Source organism: Corvus hawaiiensis, chromosome 26 (assembly GCF_020740725.1).
Source record: "Corvus hawaiiensis isolate bCorHaw1 chromosome 26, bCorHaw1.pri.cur, whole genome shotgun sequence".
NCBI classification, from domain to species: Eukaryota; Metazoa; Chordata; class Aves; order Passeriformes; family Corvidae; genus Corvus; species Corvus hawaiiensis.
The window spans coordinates 6,436,551-6,453,036 of record NC_063238.1 but is presented as its reverse complement, the minus strand read 5'-3'; the positions used below and the strand labels follow the sequence as shown (position 1 = coordinate 6,453,036).

General features: G+C 38.6%; 1 protein-coding gene across 2 annotated transcripts; it reads right to left on the bottom strand.

The window, feature by feature from the left end:
* Nucleotides 1-2,218: 2,218 nt before the first annotated feature.
* Nucleotides 2,219-15,975, bottom strand: UBXN2B (UBX domain protein 2B). 2 transcript variants are annotated; one of them, XM_048286986.1, is made up of 10 exons: nucleotides 15,839-15,975; nucleotides 13,308-13,408; nucleotides 11,714-11,785; nucleotides 10,040-10,199; nucleotides 8,417-8,494; nucleotides 6,929-7,038; nucleotides 6,320-6,457; nucleotides 6,027-6,188; nucleotides 5,150-5,163; nucleotides 3,786-3,915 (listed from the first exon to the last, which is right to left on the bottom strand). In XM_048286986.1, the coding sequence occupies exons 1-10, from the start codon at nucleotides 15,962-15,964 to the stop codon at nucleotides 3,803-3,805; spliced, it is 1,074 nt and encodes a 357-aa protein (XP_048142943.1). In that variant the 5' UTR covers nucleotides 15,965-15,975; the 3' UTR covers nucleotides 3,786-3,802. The 2 variants fall into 2 exon arrangements, with proteins under 2 accessions (XP_048142942.1, XP_048142943.1); XM_048286985.1 differs by lacking the exon at nucleotides 5,150-5,163 and having other exon boundaries at nucleotides 2,219-3,873.
* Nucleotides 15,976-16,486: the final 511 nt, after the last annotated feature.

Below are 16,486 nucleotides of genomic sequence, written 5' to 3'. Positions count from 1 at the left end.
AAGAATTTCTCTCTTGGTTTATCTTAATGCAGTGTGAAATAACAAGTCTACCTTCTCATATCCCTGAAAAAAAGCTAAATCACATAGCTTGTAGATCACATATTTAACTCCAGAGCAGACAGCTCCCAGTGAATGGAAAAGAAACCTCCCCATTTCTCAGTTTTAGAGGAAAAAGTTTTTAAACACCGTTTCTTTGCTTTAACATTCAGATGTGCTGCCAGGAAGCTGTTCGATTATGGGCATAACACGACCATTACTAAAGGAGAATTGCAACTAGTCTGTAATCTGAGTTCTTTGATGTTAAGCAGACTTTTTTTGGAAGGCCTGTAATGGAAATTTTGAAGATGTACAGTGCTGTATGTAACATCTCCAGCCTTTTGAATATGAAACATATATCAGAATTTATTAATTTTGACCAGAAAAAGGCAAAGCAAGTTGCTTTTCAAAAACTAAGCCATCTTATTTTACTTTGTCTCAGTAGCAAACCCAAACAAATTTGGTTTAATTAAACCCAATCTTACAGAAAGCCAGCATAACAATGAGAATTAAACAAACAAAAAACAAACAAACAAAAAGACAACAAAACAAGATAAGTTGATTTTCAAGGTTGGTTCATTCCAGCAGTTCAACTATTGAAAAATGTTTTGAATTTCCCGTTGAGAATACCTGAACTGAATTTCCAGCTTTGTATAAGCTTCTAATTTGTGTTATCCTTTTCTCTACCAAACAGTCCTCTAATACTTCCTGACGCAGCCCAGCGCCTTAATTGTGTCTCCCCTGATGGGGGAGGCTTTTTAGAGTCTTTGCCAGGAGTCAGAGACGAACGGGACTTTCAGCCTTCTCTTTCTTCTGTAGTTGTTTATTAAGTCTTATCAGAGAAATACAAGCTGCTGTCATGACCCAGACATAGCATGAAGTAGAGAGTGCAAGAAAAGCCGAATTATCAAGATTACACAGTCTATTAAAGGTAAATCACCCAACGAAAACTTAAAACGAAAGATACTTTCACTTTTCCACCAACGTCTAGTAAATTGTCTTGTCACGTAGACAGGAACTGTGGAATTCTTTATCCAATCATCCCAAACTACTTCTACTGCAGAATATGGAGCAGTAGAAGAAGAAGAAGGTCTGGAGAACAACAACAATCCTCCATTTTGATGTTTTTTGCTTTTATCTACTTACCATAGGAATAAACCCAAAACCTCTAAATTTTTCACCCTGTGATTATCTTACATAGTATTCTATCACCTAGTTCACACCAGTGTAGATTCTAATTCTTCCCAGAGGGTAGGCAATTTTCTCCATGGACAAAGGTCAAAAACAGTGCTGTCCAGAACCATTCAAAACAGGCAGAGAAATATTCTCTGCATTCTGTGTTCCCACAACTTCCCCCCTGTGAAGTAACTGCCCACTTTAAATCACCTCATTCCTGTTTTATTCCTTGTAAGTTACCTGTTTTGAGCTATTTTAAGGTAAGAAATTTAATTATTACCTGCATTTAACGGAAAATAAATGGAACTCCCAAGCTTACCAAACTTACTGTGAGGGAAGATCATCACCCTCTACGAAGTTCTTTCTCCCTTAACTGCATATCCACATAGGTCTGCACTCAATGAACAGTTTTGTGCCAAAAATGCCAAGATGTTAGCTAAATGAGTGAGAATTTATGGTAATAAAAGTTATCACATAAAATTATGAGATGGAAGATTCCATAGGCTTTCAGGTACTGAGAAACAATGAAGTATTTTAAATATATAAGCATTGATACATTTTCTTAGCGCTTGACAAAATAATGTCAACTTCTGGGACCCTCAGTTACTCTCAGCTGCTATTAAATACTAAGATTTAACAGGTATTTGAAACAAAGAGACTGTGATAATATGTAGTTGTAGGTTTTGGCATAAGAGGGAAACAATTCAACGATTTAGTGAACCCCTTTTCTTCATACATCATTCCTTAATCAATAACGGTCTTCAGAAGTAATAAGCAATATAACTTTACCTATATTCTGAACTGAAATATGCCCAAACCACAGACTGCTCAAAACTGGTATCACAAACTTTGGCCTTGCATTTATATAGAGAATTGTTAGTATATAGTATATAAAATATATGCATAGTACATGACAATTCCTTTCTGTTAGGCTTAAATATTTGGCCCACAACACAATCACCACTTTATCACAACATAAATTTGGAATAATACAAGAAGTCTTGTCTGCAATCTTTAACATAAAACTTTAATTACTTAGCACATGAAATGAATTATGATTAAAATCATGCAGATATTCAGAATGCAAAACAAAATACTTCAAATACAATTGCATGTTTAAAATCTACTCAGTCAAATATCTACTTTGAGGTAAAAACGTAAGAATATACTAAGCAATTATAACCTTAACATAAATAAACAAGTACTAGTATTTTCAGAACAAAATAATCATGGAAACAACAATTTTTAACACATATATTGATATAAGAGGTACAGCCCATCTACTCTCCTTCACAGTGTGATCCACTCATCTGATATAAATCCAAAAATACTAAAAAACTCCACACTACTAAAGCACAGCAGCCAGTTTCCCCCAACATAAGACTCCTACCTGCTTACTGCAGTGTTGGGGCAAGTTATGTGAAAAAATATACAATTTCAAAGATTAAGGGGTTTAATTACACAGCTTCCAAACAAGAACAGTGAAAGCTGCACAACCAAATCCCCACTGAATACTACAAAATGCCTTTGGCCAAAATTACAAATATAAAGAACTGAAATTCAGATCAAAAATACGTGACCAATCAACACATTTATGCTGTCACTTGCATGCACAAAAGCAGACCAGTTCTGTGTTTGTGCACCTCAGTGTATTTTTATTTGGGGTTGTGTAAGTAACTGTGTAAAGAATCATGTCACTGCAGAGGGTCCAACTGCATACTCAGATTCAAAATGACCACAGGCCTCCTCTAAATCACATAATTTCCCCAGATGACAGTGGTCTCTCACATTTCTCTAACTTCCAAGAAGAAAAAAATTCATATTTATTTTCATCACAAGTAGTACAACTAGAATACAAATAAGAACATTCTATCATAGTCTGCAGCAGCTGAGGTTTGCATCTCCTGAACTGATTCACTCATATGAGCAACAATACAAGGAAAATGACATAAAAACTAGAATATAAATATTATACTGCACTATGAAACACTACAAATAGAACGTACAAAAATTATATTAGGGCATTAATTATCTGTAAACCTATTAAAAAGAACACCTTAATACAGTTTGCAAGGTAAACATAACCTACAGTCTAAGTTTTCAAATGGCTGTTTGTCAGTGCAGCATAGAACATTTCCATAGTGCAAATCTTACCAACTGTATGAAAGATACTGTCCCCTTCAGAAAATGCTCCTTCCCCCACCCCCCTCAAAACAACGAGTCACAAAGTCCTATCTCATTTCACATTTAGTATAAGATGTGGTTTGAAACATACTAACATACAGAAGCTTAATTTTAATATTGAAAAACGTTTGAATAATGTTGAGAAATTAAAATAAAAAAGTTAGATATGTTATAGCTGGAAGACATGAAATCCAAAAATATGATCCCTGGAAATGAGGAAATAAAAAGACACTGATATCTCCTTTCTTTCATCTTTTGGAAACATACTGTATGACAGTACAGCAGGGTCCCTGGGCTGTACAACAACCGTAAGGTTACTTTAATTGCTGAAGAATCACAGTGTTAAGTATATCTGCTTCTTGCAGTGTCAGGCTTTCATCCGTTAGCTCTTTATTTGGAAAGGTAGTCACAAGAACAAAATCCATTGTTGCAAAAGCTGGACGGGACTGGATAATGAAATCTCGAATATGCTTAATCCTGTGAAAAGGATATGGATATGAAAACTCTGTATGATTCCATCTGACATATATCTCTGAACATTAAGATGATCAGAGAACACAAAACCATCAAGCAGACTAAACCAATAAGTAAGTTCTAGATTTCACATTTCTTTTTGATCCAGATAACTAATGATTGTAGCCTACAATTTTTTGACTCTTGCATAAAAAAACCCCTGAAAAATTATAGTGAATGTTGCTTGTTTTCTCAAGGAATAGAAACAAAATTTGTAACATGGAATTATATTGCAAACTGATACATAACACAGGAAGCCAAGTAATTTCAACATCACTGTCAAAAGTTTCATTAATTAGTATATTCCAAAAAAGGTGAAATTATTAATGGAAGAGAGAATCTTAAAATATATGGTCAAAGTGAAGAGAAAGTAGAGGGGAATTACTAATGCACTTCAAAAGCAAGAGGTTTCTCCTACTCTCACTTGGCAGTAAACTTCTGAACAATAGTTAATAAAACAATCACATCAACAAGAATAATTTAATTTTATAAGACACAGATTAAAAAAAAGTACTTTAGAGATAAAATCCTGAAATTTGAGGTTTTTCTATTAAGACACTAAGATGAGAATAAATCTGTGAAGATGTTTTGCAATTAAGTTGGCAAATATACTGCAGCCAAATAAGCAGGGATTTCAGCTTTCTACCAGTCTTCAAGGCCTATGACATAAGTTACGCACTTTAGCAGCTGATTTTGATCATATTTATGTCAAAGATAACCATAAAGATTCACAGTCAAGAGAAAGTTAATAATGATTAAAATAAGCTCATGTCAACACAACCTTGGTTGTTACAGATGTTACTGGCAAGTTTACCACTTCTACACTTTCAGGCAGACAGAAGAACACACAACTCAGCTACAGAGGCTCTCAATAAGCCCCATGGTTTGTCTCAGTCACTTCTCCAGCAGCTGCTGTGAAGAAAGGATCTGAGCCTGTACTCTTAGGATATATTATCAGGTCAAAAGTACCAAAAAATATTGCTACTGGCATCTCACCTAAAATTTCCTCATTGTAGTCTGTGTACACTGTCAGGTAAAAAAAGCTACACATCATCCTTATTCTGAGCCAGGAGGAAAAAAAGGAAACAGATGAGCTATCCATGTAACAACATTAACATGGAATTGGGTCCATGGTAACACCATCTCCAAGTCAGGATTCAAGTTGCAGCCATGTTCTAACACAATTGTGCAGATTTCAAATCAAGGCTGACTTTTAACACTGTTTAAGCATGGATAGAACTGCTGCCCAAATCTCTGCCCTCTGCCCAAAGTTCTCTCAGCCACACAGTGGAGAGTGGAGCTTTGCAGAACCTTGCACTAACACAACCTCTTAGACAAATAAATGGGGTTGGCCAACACCATTTGTGGCACTGCCCCAACAGTGTCAATAAAATTGGTGGCAAGCTCTAATCAGCAAAGCTACTAACAAATCTAAAACCTCCATCATGTTCACACATTGCCAGTTCTTAGGAGATGACCACCCAAAACAAAAAGTACGTTCTCAGTATTATGTCCAACCCACATGCTGGAATTGCAAACAAGCATAAAGTGTCTATATACCCTTCTGCATATGGGCTGCCATCTACACTTATATCTCTGACATGTTTTGTCACAGCCTCGAGTATAACAAGGTAGAAAGCTGGAATTCTTGATTATGGGCCACAGGATTTCTCTGCCCATAGTGTGGACTATATTCCAATCGAGACTATACTCCACACTTCGTAATGAAGTGCTTTCACAGTGTTTCCCAAGTCATCCACCTGGTCCTCCCAAGGAGGGCCCAGGGCTGGGATGACTACATAGTGGGGCTATCCAGATTTCAGTTGTCCTGGGAAGAGTTACGGCTTGTATTATGTCGTTAAAAAAAATCAAAGGACATAATTGGTTATAAAAGTTTGTATAAAAGTTGCAGTTATCAAATATATTGTGTTTCCAAGTACAGAATTTTTGACAGTCAGTTTATCATACATCCATGTAATGAAAGTGACACAGAACTATACACTTCAGCAAGGCTGGTATTTCCCCCATTTTGATGTCTTGCTGAGACTCATTTAATGACAAAACACAAACTTATCGAAATAGTTAATGTTACCTGCGTTGATGCAGAATCAATTTACCTGTGTGTTTGATTAAATCTTTGTATTAATCGGCTTCCATCTGCTAATCTAATTTGAATTTTAGTTGCTGGCATGGAATCATCAATCAGAACAGGTGCATTAAGAATGGATTTCTCCTCCTCCTCTGGGGAAGAAGGTGTGCTGACTATTTCAGGTGTAAGGCTATAGGATTGGAAAAAACCAAACCAGATGTTACTAACAGAACCATGACAAAGTAGTCTGAAATTTTCAGTCACAGGAATGAAACAGCATATGAATACAGAGCACAGAACAGAGATTCTAGCTTTTTTCACCTTCCAAGTTTTTGCCCTTCGCCACTGAAAGCTTTGAATCGCAGTCTGGGCTTCACATATTCCTGTTCTTGGTGATCTTCCATACCCAAATTAACCTGGCCACCATGAACAAGTCGCTGCAGTTCCACAGGAATTTCCCTTAATTACAAAAATAAAAATTTTCCAATTACATCGTGGACTGCAAAAAAAAATTATCCAAAAAGTACACACACAGTATGAGTCAATAGTAATATTATGTCTACTTTGAAAGTCACGTTTAATTATTTTATGAATTGATTTCATCCTAAATGAAGAAAAAAAAAAAAGTGAATTGACAGTCAAAACCTAGAACATACTTACATCTGAATCACAGAATGAGCTAGGAAAAAAATATCAATACAAAAGCTGTTGTAACAAGTACCATTCAGAGTTAAACCCTCAAAGGAACCAAAATATTCCAAATTTTTAAGTGCCCCATGCATCTGGTGACAAATACAAACCATATTTTATGGGTTCAGGCAAAGAAGAAGTCTGGAACTTTTAATAAGCATGTGGAGAAAGCATTTTACTTCACTCCAAAGACATACCTCAAAAGGTTTTTAACTTTAACATTTTAACATTTTAACTCACCCTCTTTTAACAGACTCAAGAAACTGAGCATTTGTTGGATCTGAATAGGATCTCAACTCGCCATCATCTAAACTGAATCCATTTCTCCACAGTTTCAGCAAAATTTGAACCTATGAAGCAAAACCAGTGAAATAAAAAAGTGAAGAAAGACAAATAAGGTAGTACAATTTCATACAGACTAGTTATAGAAGTTTTGATCTATACTTAACAGATTTTGTACCTGACGACAGAAAGAAGGCAAATGACAAAATAAGAACAATACATTGCACTGTACCTGTCACTGTTAGATTCTTTTTGAAAAATCCCAATAGTTATAGACTACTATCTTCTTCTAGACCACTTTCCTACCTTGGGAAAAAGAATCTCTTAATCTGCTATCCATGACAAAGTATGACATAGTGAGGGTAGTGATCTTTGCAGTGTTCTAGTTACTTTCAAAAGCAGTAAACATTTTTATTGATAAATTAAGAAATAAACCCATAAAATTACAAATTACTGCTGATAAATCTGTTACAGCAAAACCTACACTTTCCTCAAATTATTACATGCTGAGCTCCAACAAGCTGAAAGTAGCTCCATTAAGTTCAAATGCTAAGAATCCTGGAAACCAGCTCCCTTTGCTCCCTTCTTATTTTGCTACATCCTACATGAAAGGTCCAGCCAGGACGTTTCAGCTTCAAAACCTGCACCTCTCTTCCTTCTAAGTGCTTTGCCATCCAGCAAAACTAGACTTTCCTAGCCAGTAAAACTGGCTTCCCTTAGAAAACTAATTCTGCTCCCAGTTATGGTAAGTCCACTGCAACAAGATTCTGGCTGGCTACAGCTGGCTGTTACTTGGAGAGTAGAACGATTACTGAAGAGCAGAAGTAGAAGCTGTTACTGAAGTTAGCAGCTCCTTGTGTGGCGTGACAGCACCCCCTAGCCGGAACCACATCCTCTGGGCCTTAGTAATTTCTTGGGTTTGTTTCTAGACAAGCTGAAGATTTGCTTTAGCCATTCACAAAAATAGCAAAGTGCAGAGAACTTTGTTTTTCCCCACCCTCTCCTTCACACCCTGGTTTTTAAGTGATAGGAAAGAAAGGCCTCTAACCTGCTGCTTCACCTTTCCTAGAATACATCCATGCACTCCAGTCTGAGACTGGCTGCTTTGCAAGCCACAAGAAGAATCCATTCCCAGAAGGATTAAAATGTTAGCATAACTAAGAGAATCCAAGACAACACCTGATGGAAAGTAACTGAAAAGGAGGTGTGCTAAGAATTTTAAAGTAATTTACATTTGACAATTCCATAATGGAGGCCTTAGGGGATACCCAATGAACATCTGTTCTCTATGGACGCTTCAACAATTTCTACTGAGCACGTATCTAATATTTAGATATTATTTTTTCCTCATAGACATAGTTACTGTAATACTGGCATTTCAAACTGTAAACATGATTAAGCAGGCCTCTGTTAGAGGTTTTGTTTTCTGCTATAAATTTTACTTACATCCTGATTTTCTCCATATATGTATTCAGAGTGCTTTTGTGATGAGTCACCCAATCTGTATCCACCACCAGAAAATGACTGAAAAAAATACATAGAAAAGCTTATAAAACATTTCTCTGAAACAATTTATTAAAATTCTTACCTGGGTGAAAAAAAAAAAAAGCCATCCACAAGCCTGCTTCTGCAATAAAAAGCAAGTACTGTTCTATCATGTATTTTCTAAGTGGAAAATTGTATCTAGCAGCCATAATCAGGCTAAGCAAGCTTTGTGTGACACATTTCAGCTTCTGTTCTGTATACTTTTTCAAACATAAGAATCATAGAATACTTCAGTTTGGAAGAGACCTTTAAAGGTCACCAACTGCTCCCCTGTGACAAGCAGGCACATCTTCAACTTCATCATGTTGCTCAGAGTCTGGTCCCACCTGACCTTGAATGTTTCCAGGAATGGGGCATCCACCACCTCCCTGAGCAGCCTGTTTCAGTGTTTTACCACACTCATGGTAAAGAATGTCTCTCTTATATCCTCTTTTATGTACCCTCTTTTAGTTTAAAACCTTTACCCCTTTTCCTACCAAAACTGGCCCTGCTAAAAAATCTATCCCCATCTTTCTTATAGGCCCCCTTTAACTACTGGAAGGCTGCAATAAGGTCTCCCCAGACCCTTGTCTTCTCCAGGGTGAACAGTCCCAACTCTCTCAAGCTTTCCTCATAGGACAGATGCTCCATTCCTCTGATTACTTTTGTGGCCTTCCTCTGGACTCACTCTAACAGGTCCATGCCCTTCTTGTGCTGTGGACCCCAGAGCTAGATAAAGCACTTCAAGTGGGGTCTCACCAGAGTGGAGTAGAGGGGCAGAATCACCTTCCTCATCCTGGTGCCCACACTTCTTATGATGCAGCCCAGGACATGTTTGGGCTGTGAATACACACTGCTGGGTCATGTCCAACTTTTCATCCACCAGTACCCCCAAGCCCTTCTCCAGAGCTGTTCTCACTTCCTACATTCTCCAGCCTGTGTTGATCCTGGGGGTTGCCCTGATGCAGGTGCAGGACCCTGCACCTGGCATTGTTGACCTGATGAGGCTCCCATGAGCCCACTTCTCCAGCTTGTCCAGGTCCCTCTGGATGGCATCCCACACTTCAGGCACATCAACTGCAACACTCAGCCTGGTGCCACCTGCAGACTTGCTGAGGGTGTGCTCGACCCCACTGTCTGTGTTACTGATGAAGACATTAAACAGCACTGGTCCCTCTATGGATACCTTGTCACCATCCTCCATATGGACACTTAACTGTTGACCACTACTCTCTAGGAGCAATGCTACAGGTAAGAGATTTTGATTTGAGATGCAAATTTAGTCTGGATTCTTATTGTATCAAATGTAATTGAAAACAAAGCATGTAATTCCAGTTCATGATGATTTCTAATGATTTCCTCTGAAATAGTGTGGTTCTTTTCCTTTATTTTCTAGAGCAAGCTATTTGAGCACAGACAATATAAACCTGTGTTGAGCAAATCTGCTATTCACAAATCACAGAAAGGGGCACTTGCTCTCCTGTGGTTTTATGAATTTTAGAGACACAAATGTAAAGAGAGATCAAAACATCTCTTAACTTTTACCTTAGCTTTACTGAAATCACCAGATGCTCTCGAGGCTTCATCTAATGGGACAGCCCCATGTTCTTTTGCTTCCTTGAAGAGTTCAGCAACAATTTTACTCGGATTATTGGAAGCCCCAGAAATCTGTAATCCTCTATATTCTGAGTCACCTGAATAAAATCTTTAGAATAGTAATGCACATAAGCAACAATGCTTTAAATGACAAGCACAATTTTTCTCTTTCCATCAGAAGAAAAAAAATTAATGAACAAAGAGACAAATTTGGCACAAAACCTTTTCATTCTGATAAATGTTTCACTTGGTTCTGACCTTCCCAACAATCCAAGCAGCACTACACTAAAGACATTTGACTAACAAAGAACCAAGGTGCCTTCTGGAGCAGATCCCAGAGATTAGGGGGCAAAGCTGTAAGTTTTAAGTGAACACAGTCCTGATGCAGCCGAGCACCTTATGTGGCTGTCACCTATTCCCAGAAAGACTGATTTCCTTAGGCGTGTCCTGTGCATGGGACTGTGTCTGGACTGGATAGAATATAAATTCACAGCTAACACCACCTTAGCAGAACAAGTATAAAACTATTCTTGGAAAACCGGAACAGTGCTACAATTTGATTTTTTAATTGAAACATCTAGCATACTTCCCTTCCTGACAGTATCAGAAATTGAAATTTTCTAATAAATTTAATTAACCTTTCAAGGCATTTTAAAACCAGCAGAAACTGTTGTGAAAGCTAATTTGTAGGTGTTTTCTTCACCACAGCACCATTACTAGGTCTTGAAGACAAACTGTTGAACTACAAATAATTCTGTTCAAAACTGTATCTGTTTGATTATAAGGATCAAGATATTCCTCGAGAATTATCTTGAGAAAGGCACTATAATCTCTAAATACTAATGAAATAGATGCTATAAAAATATCTGTATATAAATCAAAACCTGTCAAATCTGTTTTGTCTTTGATTACAGGAAGCATTAATAATTAATAAATGCCTTCTACTTTCCTCAACTTTTACCCTTAACCACTTGGGGTAAGGCAAGTCAATTAATCCATGTGAAACTATCTCCAAGACCAACGATTTTATAATGTGTTGATTCCACCATATTTTACAATTACCAAAACATAGTATTGGGTATGAAGGTACTGTACATTCATACTGTTTTTATAATGCCACGTAATTGTCAATCCCTAAGTAACATGTCCCCTTTGTACATAAATCTGTATTTATTACCCCAACTACCATTTATATGGAAAATCTTTAATTTTTAGATCTGAAAGAAAAATAGTGGTAAGGAGATGAAACAGCAATTCTTATCAGAATTTGTATTCAAGAAAGAAAGGAAGTACTCAAATATTTGAGCAATAGATACACAGAACAATTCAGGATACTCGAGAAAGGCAAAAAAGGTTTTGAGTACAAGTGTAAGTTACAACCTTTGCAACAATACAGGTTAAGGCATCTACAGGTCCTACATCACTCCACTCAGATTCTACTAAATATAATTTTATGACAAGAGTGTACAACTAACACTCTAATAAGTCCCCTAGCACTTTGCAGGACAGACCTAGCTCACACGCATTTTGAAAAAACAGGACGGAGCACAGTGCGAATGTGACACAAACCCCAACTACTTTCACAATTGTTAAATTATTTTTTCCATTTTGTTTTAAAAATACCTTTGGTTTTCTTTGTCATCGCTCATGCTTCTCTCTGGTTTTCTCAGCCTTTTAAGAGAATCCAGTTTAAGACTGCCAAGAGAATAAAAAAAAACATTTGAGGATGACTGGCACATAAACTTCATATCTAACTTCTGAAGCTACTTATTTTTCAAAAACTTAGGATATCAAGTTGTGTTTTTTGGTTTTTGGGGTTTCGGTTGGTTTTTTGGGTTTGGTTTGTTTTTTGTTTTTGTTTTTTGCCAAAGTACACAGCCATGAATGCTTCTCAGTGAATAAGCAGGAAAGGGCACATGTATGGCAGAGTCATTTTGCATTAACAGTTGGACTGCTTGGTCACAATAGGCCTATTCCAACTGAACTACTCTATGTTAGCATAGAAGAGCAGCACTGTTTCCATGCAATTAATGCACTGCTCATCTGAGAGCAAACTGAAGTCCACTAATTCATCTCTTCCTTCTCACACAGATTGCAGAATGAATGCCAACAAATAACAAGTATTTGCCAACTATCACACTGAAGTGTTTTAGATACAGTATTGCAGCTTTTCCTTTGACTGGGAGTAGGAAGTTTTAACTTTATGATATGTATTGGTAAATGGAGCTATTTGCTTTATTCGTAAACTTTTTTCCTATGTAGCTGGTTAGTCATCTTAGGTGGTTTCACCAAAAGAAACAAAAAACCTCAAAACCCCCACACTTCCAAGTGTTGCACGCTCTGCTAAAAATCTCTCTTCCTGAAGAGATCTGCATTTGCAGTGCACCTGAAGCATGACTGGTGACTAAGACCTTTTCTGTTGCTTGACCTCCTTAAACACAGAGATCCATATTGGCAGCAGTGATTGAAAAACAAGACACATACAAGACATGCCATGCATGGCATCACTGTTAGTAATGTTATAAAGACGTCTTTAAATTATTTTTTAAAAATAATTAAAAACTGGAAAGATTGTTTTATTTAAAAAATACAAGACTACACTGAATCTTCAAATGTTATGTGAACTGCAAACACTGTAGGTTAGCAAAAGCTGGACTGAAATATAGGTATGTGTCTTTCCTTCCACCTGCCCAACCCAGAAAAATTCATTAAGAAGCCCTTCTTATTTCTGTCACCCCAATAGGAGCCTACTAAGGAACCTACAAAAAAATTTTAGAATCATTATTTGCCTCATCAGACACTGACATAAATAAAACCCTGAAAGCAGCTCACTTGCCAAGTTTCACACAAGCTGCCGCTTTGCTGAACTTTGAAGAAGCAAAGAACTGCAGTAATTTTCTGATACAGCAAATTTCCAAATTCTGTCTGTGTAAAGAAAGAGCAACACAGCATTTTGCTTATAGCATCTTATATGAAGTGGGGTTAAAGTGTTTTGAAATACCTGGAATACCAATTAGTACAAAGGCTCCTAAATAAATAAATTTAAAAAGCATTCTGAGAAGACAGACAATACATTATTGCAGGGACTCACAATTTTTGATTCTGACTTGCTGTAGATTGCTTTTTATACAAAGAGGGGATCAAGTAAGAATGACAAAGTTTTTTTAGCTAATACGACACCTATCCACACATTTCTGAAAAACAAAACACGTCTTACCTCTGTGATACCTTTGGGTTACTGGTCTTTGTAGCTGCTGGCTTGTCAGAACACAATGACTGCCTTTTAGCTTCATCTTCATATAACTCTGCCAAGGCCAGCTGTAGGAAACAGAATTCTTTTTTGTAAGTCTGTAACTCTAGAACTACATATAGAATAGAAATAAGACAAAAAAGAATGTGAAATATGCATCTCTCCAGAAAATTAGAAACATCAACATGAGGAACCCAAACTAAAATTCAACTTCCTTTCTGTTTTATGGAAAAAAAAACCAAACTACACAATGCTTAAATGCCATTATGACTTGGAACTTGTACTCTTCTATCCTTTGGTTTCCACTGCTTCACTGGCTATGTACAGCCTGTATTAGATTCAGTCATGAGAGTAAATACACACAAAGATATTAAGCATCAGCTCATTAATGGGAACAAATTGAAATAAAGCATCTAGCTAACCCTCTGATAGAAAACAATAATAAATTCTACAAACATTTTACATAGAAATGTAAAAACATAATTCAAATAAGCTTGTATTGGGATGAAGAACAAATTCAGCCTAGCTGGCTTGCATTCAAGACATCACTCCACAAATACTTAAAAAAACCCCAACAACTTTTTCACAAAGATCCCTGAAATGCAGCCATTATCACTGGCAAGTCCATTCTTAGAAAGTTATGCAAGGGACCTGCAATGTCCTTTCAACAATCTTTCTTTTGCTCTGCATAATACTCTACTTTGTCAAATCATCCTTAGTTTTGTCCCCAAACCATTCTGTTCACACTATGCAACTGACATTAACATTTTATCATACACACCAGAAAAGGTAGTAGGCTAAAATTTCATTACAGTTTTATGTAGAAGGAATACACATTAAAAGAAAATGAAACATCATCTGTCCTTGAAAACACACTGCTAGGAACACAGGGTGCTAATCCCATATTATTTTTTGTTGTTTCTATAATATTGTGAGGTATTTTCTGCAGAGAAAAAAAATACATATGAGGAATTATAGCCATTAAAAAAATTAAATTGAGTAAAGACAGCCAAAAAAAAAAAAACCAAAACCAAACCTGCTGAAGGCCTCCATTCTCTCGGAGGATAGAAGAAAATACCTTTCAGATACGTAAAGCTGATGGGTAAGTCATAGACAACACACCCCATTACCATCCCTAATCCAAGGACTGAGGGATGCTGAGAGAGCATAGATGGGCATAGCCAGGCTTCTGTGCTTTCCTCATAACCCATCTCTTTTGGTGGCACCACAAATCAAGTACAGACCCAGGAGGGTACTTCCTTGGGGTTTAACACTTTATCAGTAGGCAGCTACCCAAGATGCCAGTCTGCTTCAGTTAACTAAGACCTTGTGAACCAAAAGTATCAACATAGACTTTATTACTGTTACATATGGAAATAATAATAAAGCAATCCCAATACAACAGTAACACTGGAGAAGAGAAAGCTCCACAGAGACCTCACTGGGGGCTTTCAGTACTTAAAAGGGGCTTAGAAAAAAACAGGGAGAGAGACTTTTTACATAGGCATAGTGATAGGACAAGGCAGAATGATTTTAAACTACAAGAGGAGAGATTTAGATTAGGTATTAGGAAGAAATTCTTTACTCAGAGGGTAGTGAGGCATCAGAACAGGTTTACCAGAGAAGTTGTGGATGCCCCATCCCTGGGAGTGTTCAAGGCCAGGCTGGATGGGGCTCTGAGCAACCTGGTCTAGTGGACGGTGTCCCTTTCCATGGCATAGAGGTTGGAACTAGATGATCTTTAAGGTCCCTTCCAACTCAAAGCACCCTATGACTGCAGCAAAAATAATCCGAAAAAGAACCTATGAAAATTCCAAATAGTAACCAAGAAAAAAAACTATGCCCATCTTTCTCTGTTAATTATGTATAATTAAACAGAATAGGGGAAGTTTCAGTTACTAAGTTTTACCTGTTTTCCAATCAATTTCTCGTTAAAATATTTCAAACCTTCAAAAAGTGTCAAATCACATGCAAAAAAAGGAATACTGCTAAAAGGGTTTGTAATTAAGCATTTAAGTACCAATGCTGAATTATATTTGTGATCACACTCTACTTTTCCCACGTGCACCTGGGAAAAGGTCTTGTCCTTAGTCTTATACCGCATCTACGGAGACTGACACTTTCATGCGGGACAAGACATTCCTATCAAATAATCAAGGAATGCAATGACACTGAAATAGCTTCAAGAACAGTTAAAACACAGCTGGTGAAGTGTCGGGAGAGTCCTTCCCGTTCCTTGGAGAACTGAGCACCCGCCGTTTCCTAAGGGGCCTAGTTTTCTTCCACAGGCATCCTTCCCTTCCCAGCCTCAAAAGGGGCGTGGGAGCTGAAGGAAGAAAAGCCGACTGGGCTCAGAGGGCACGTCGGGGCAGCCCCGGCAGGAGACCCGCGCAGCGCCCGCTGCCCTCAGCACCGGCCTGGGGCGCCCCCGAGGGGACGCGACGCTCCGCCCGGCCCCGCCCCGCCCCGGCAGCGGGGCCGCACCTCCGCCCTCTCACCTGCAAATCCCGGGCACTGGGCGGGCGGCCGCCGCTCCGGGGCTGCCGGTCCCTGCGGCCAGCGGCGGCTGGAGCCGCGGGCACATCCCCGTCCGGCTGCGCGGGCGCTGCCCCGCCGTCCGCCATCTTGTGGAGGCGGTGGCGAGGGCCGGGCGGGGCGGGGCCAGTGCCGCCGGGGCGGCCGCCATGGCAACGGGAGGAGCCGTGCCGTACCCAGCGCACCGGGCCGAGGCCGGCTGAGGGCCGGCTTCCCATAGTGCTTATGCACTTCAGCAAACAAAACCATCAGCATTCATTGGTTGCGAATTGCATAGCTTGTCTATCAGTTAGTACTCAAAGCCCTGTTGGCTAGTTGTACGTCTCGCTTCTCATGCTACTTACTGTGAAGGTACAGTTCTTCCCTCCATTTGAGTCCGAGGTCCATTTTGAGTCGGCGGTCAAGGAGTCGATGGTCACGGTCGCCCACTGCCAGAATTACCTTTCACAGACTCAAATAGACTGGAGCAGACCTCTGAAATCGAGTCTAACCTGTGACTGAACACCACCACCTCAACTAGACCATGGCACAGAGTGCCACGTCCACTCTTTCCTTAAACACCTCCAGGGACGGTGACTCTGCCACCTCCCTGGGCAGCCTGTTCCAATGTC

Bases quoted from the DNA above. Each gene is read 5' to 3' on its own strand.
- UBXN2B (XM_048286985.1), bottom strand. From the start codon at position 15,964: ATGGCGGACGGCGGGGCAGCGCCCGCGCAGCCGGACGGGGATGTGCCC. The intron at 8,495-10,039 runs GTAAAAGTTAAG...TATTTTTTTCAG, and splicing joins GTGATTTCAGTAAAGCTAAG to TCATTTTCTGGTGGTGGATA. The intron at 7,039-8,416 runs GTAAGTAAAATT...TTTGCTTCATAG, and splicing joins TATATGGAGAAAATCAGGAT to GTTCAAATTTTGCTGAAACT.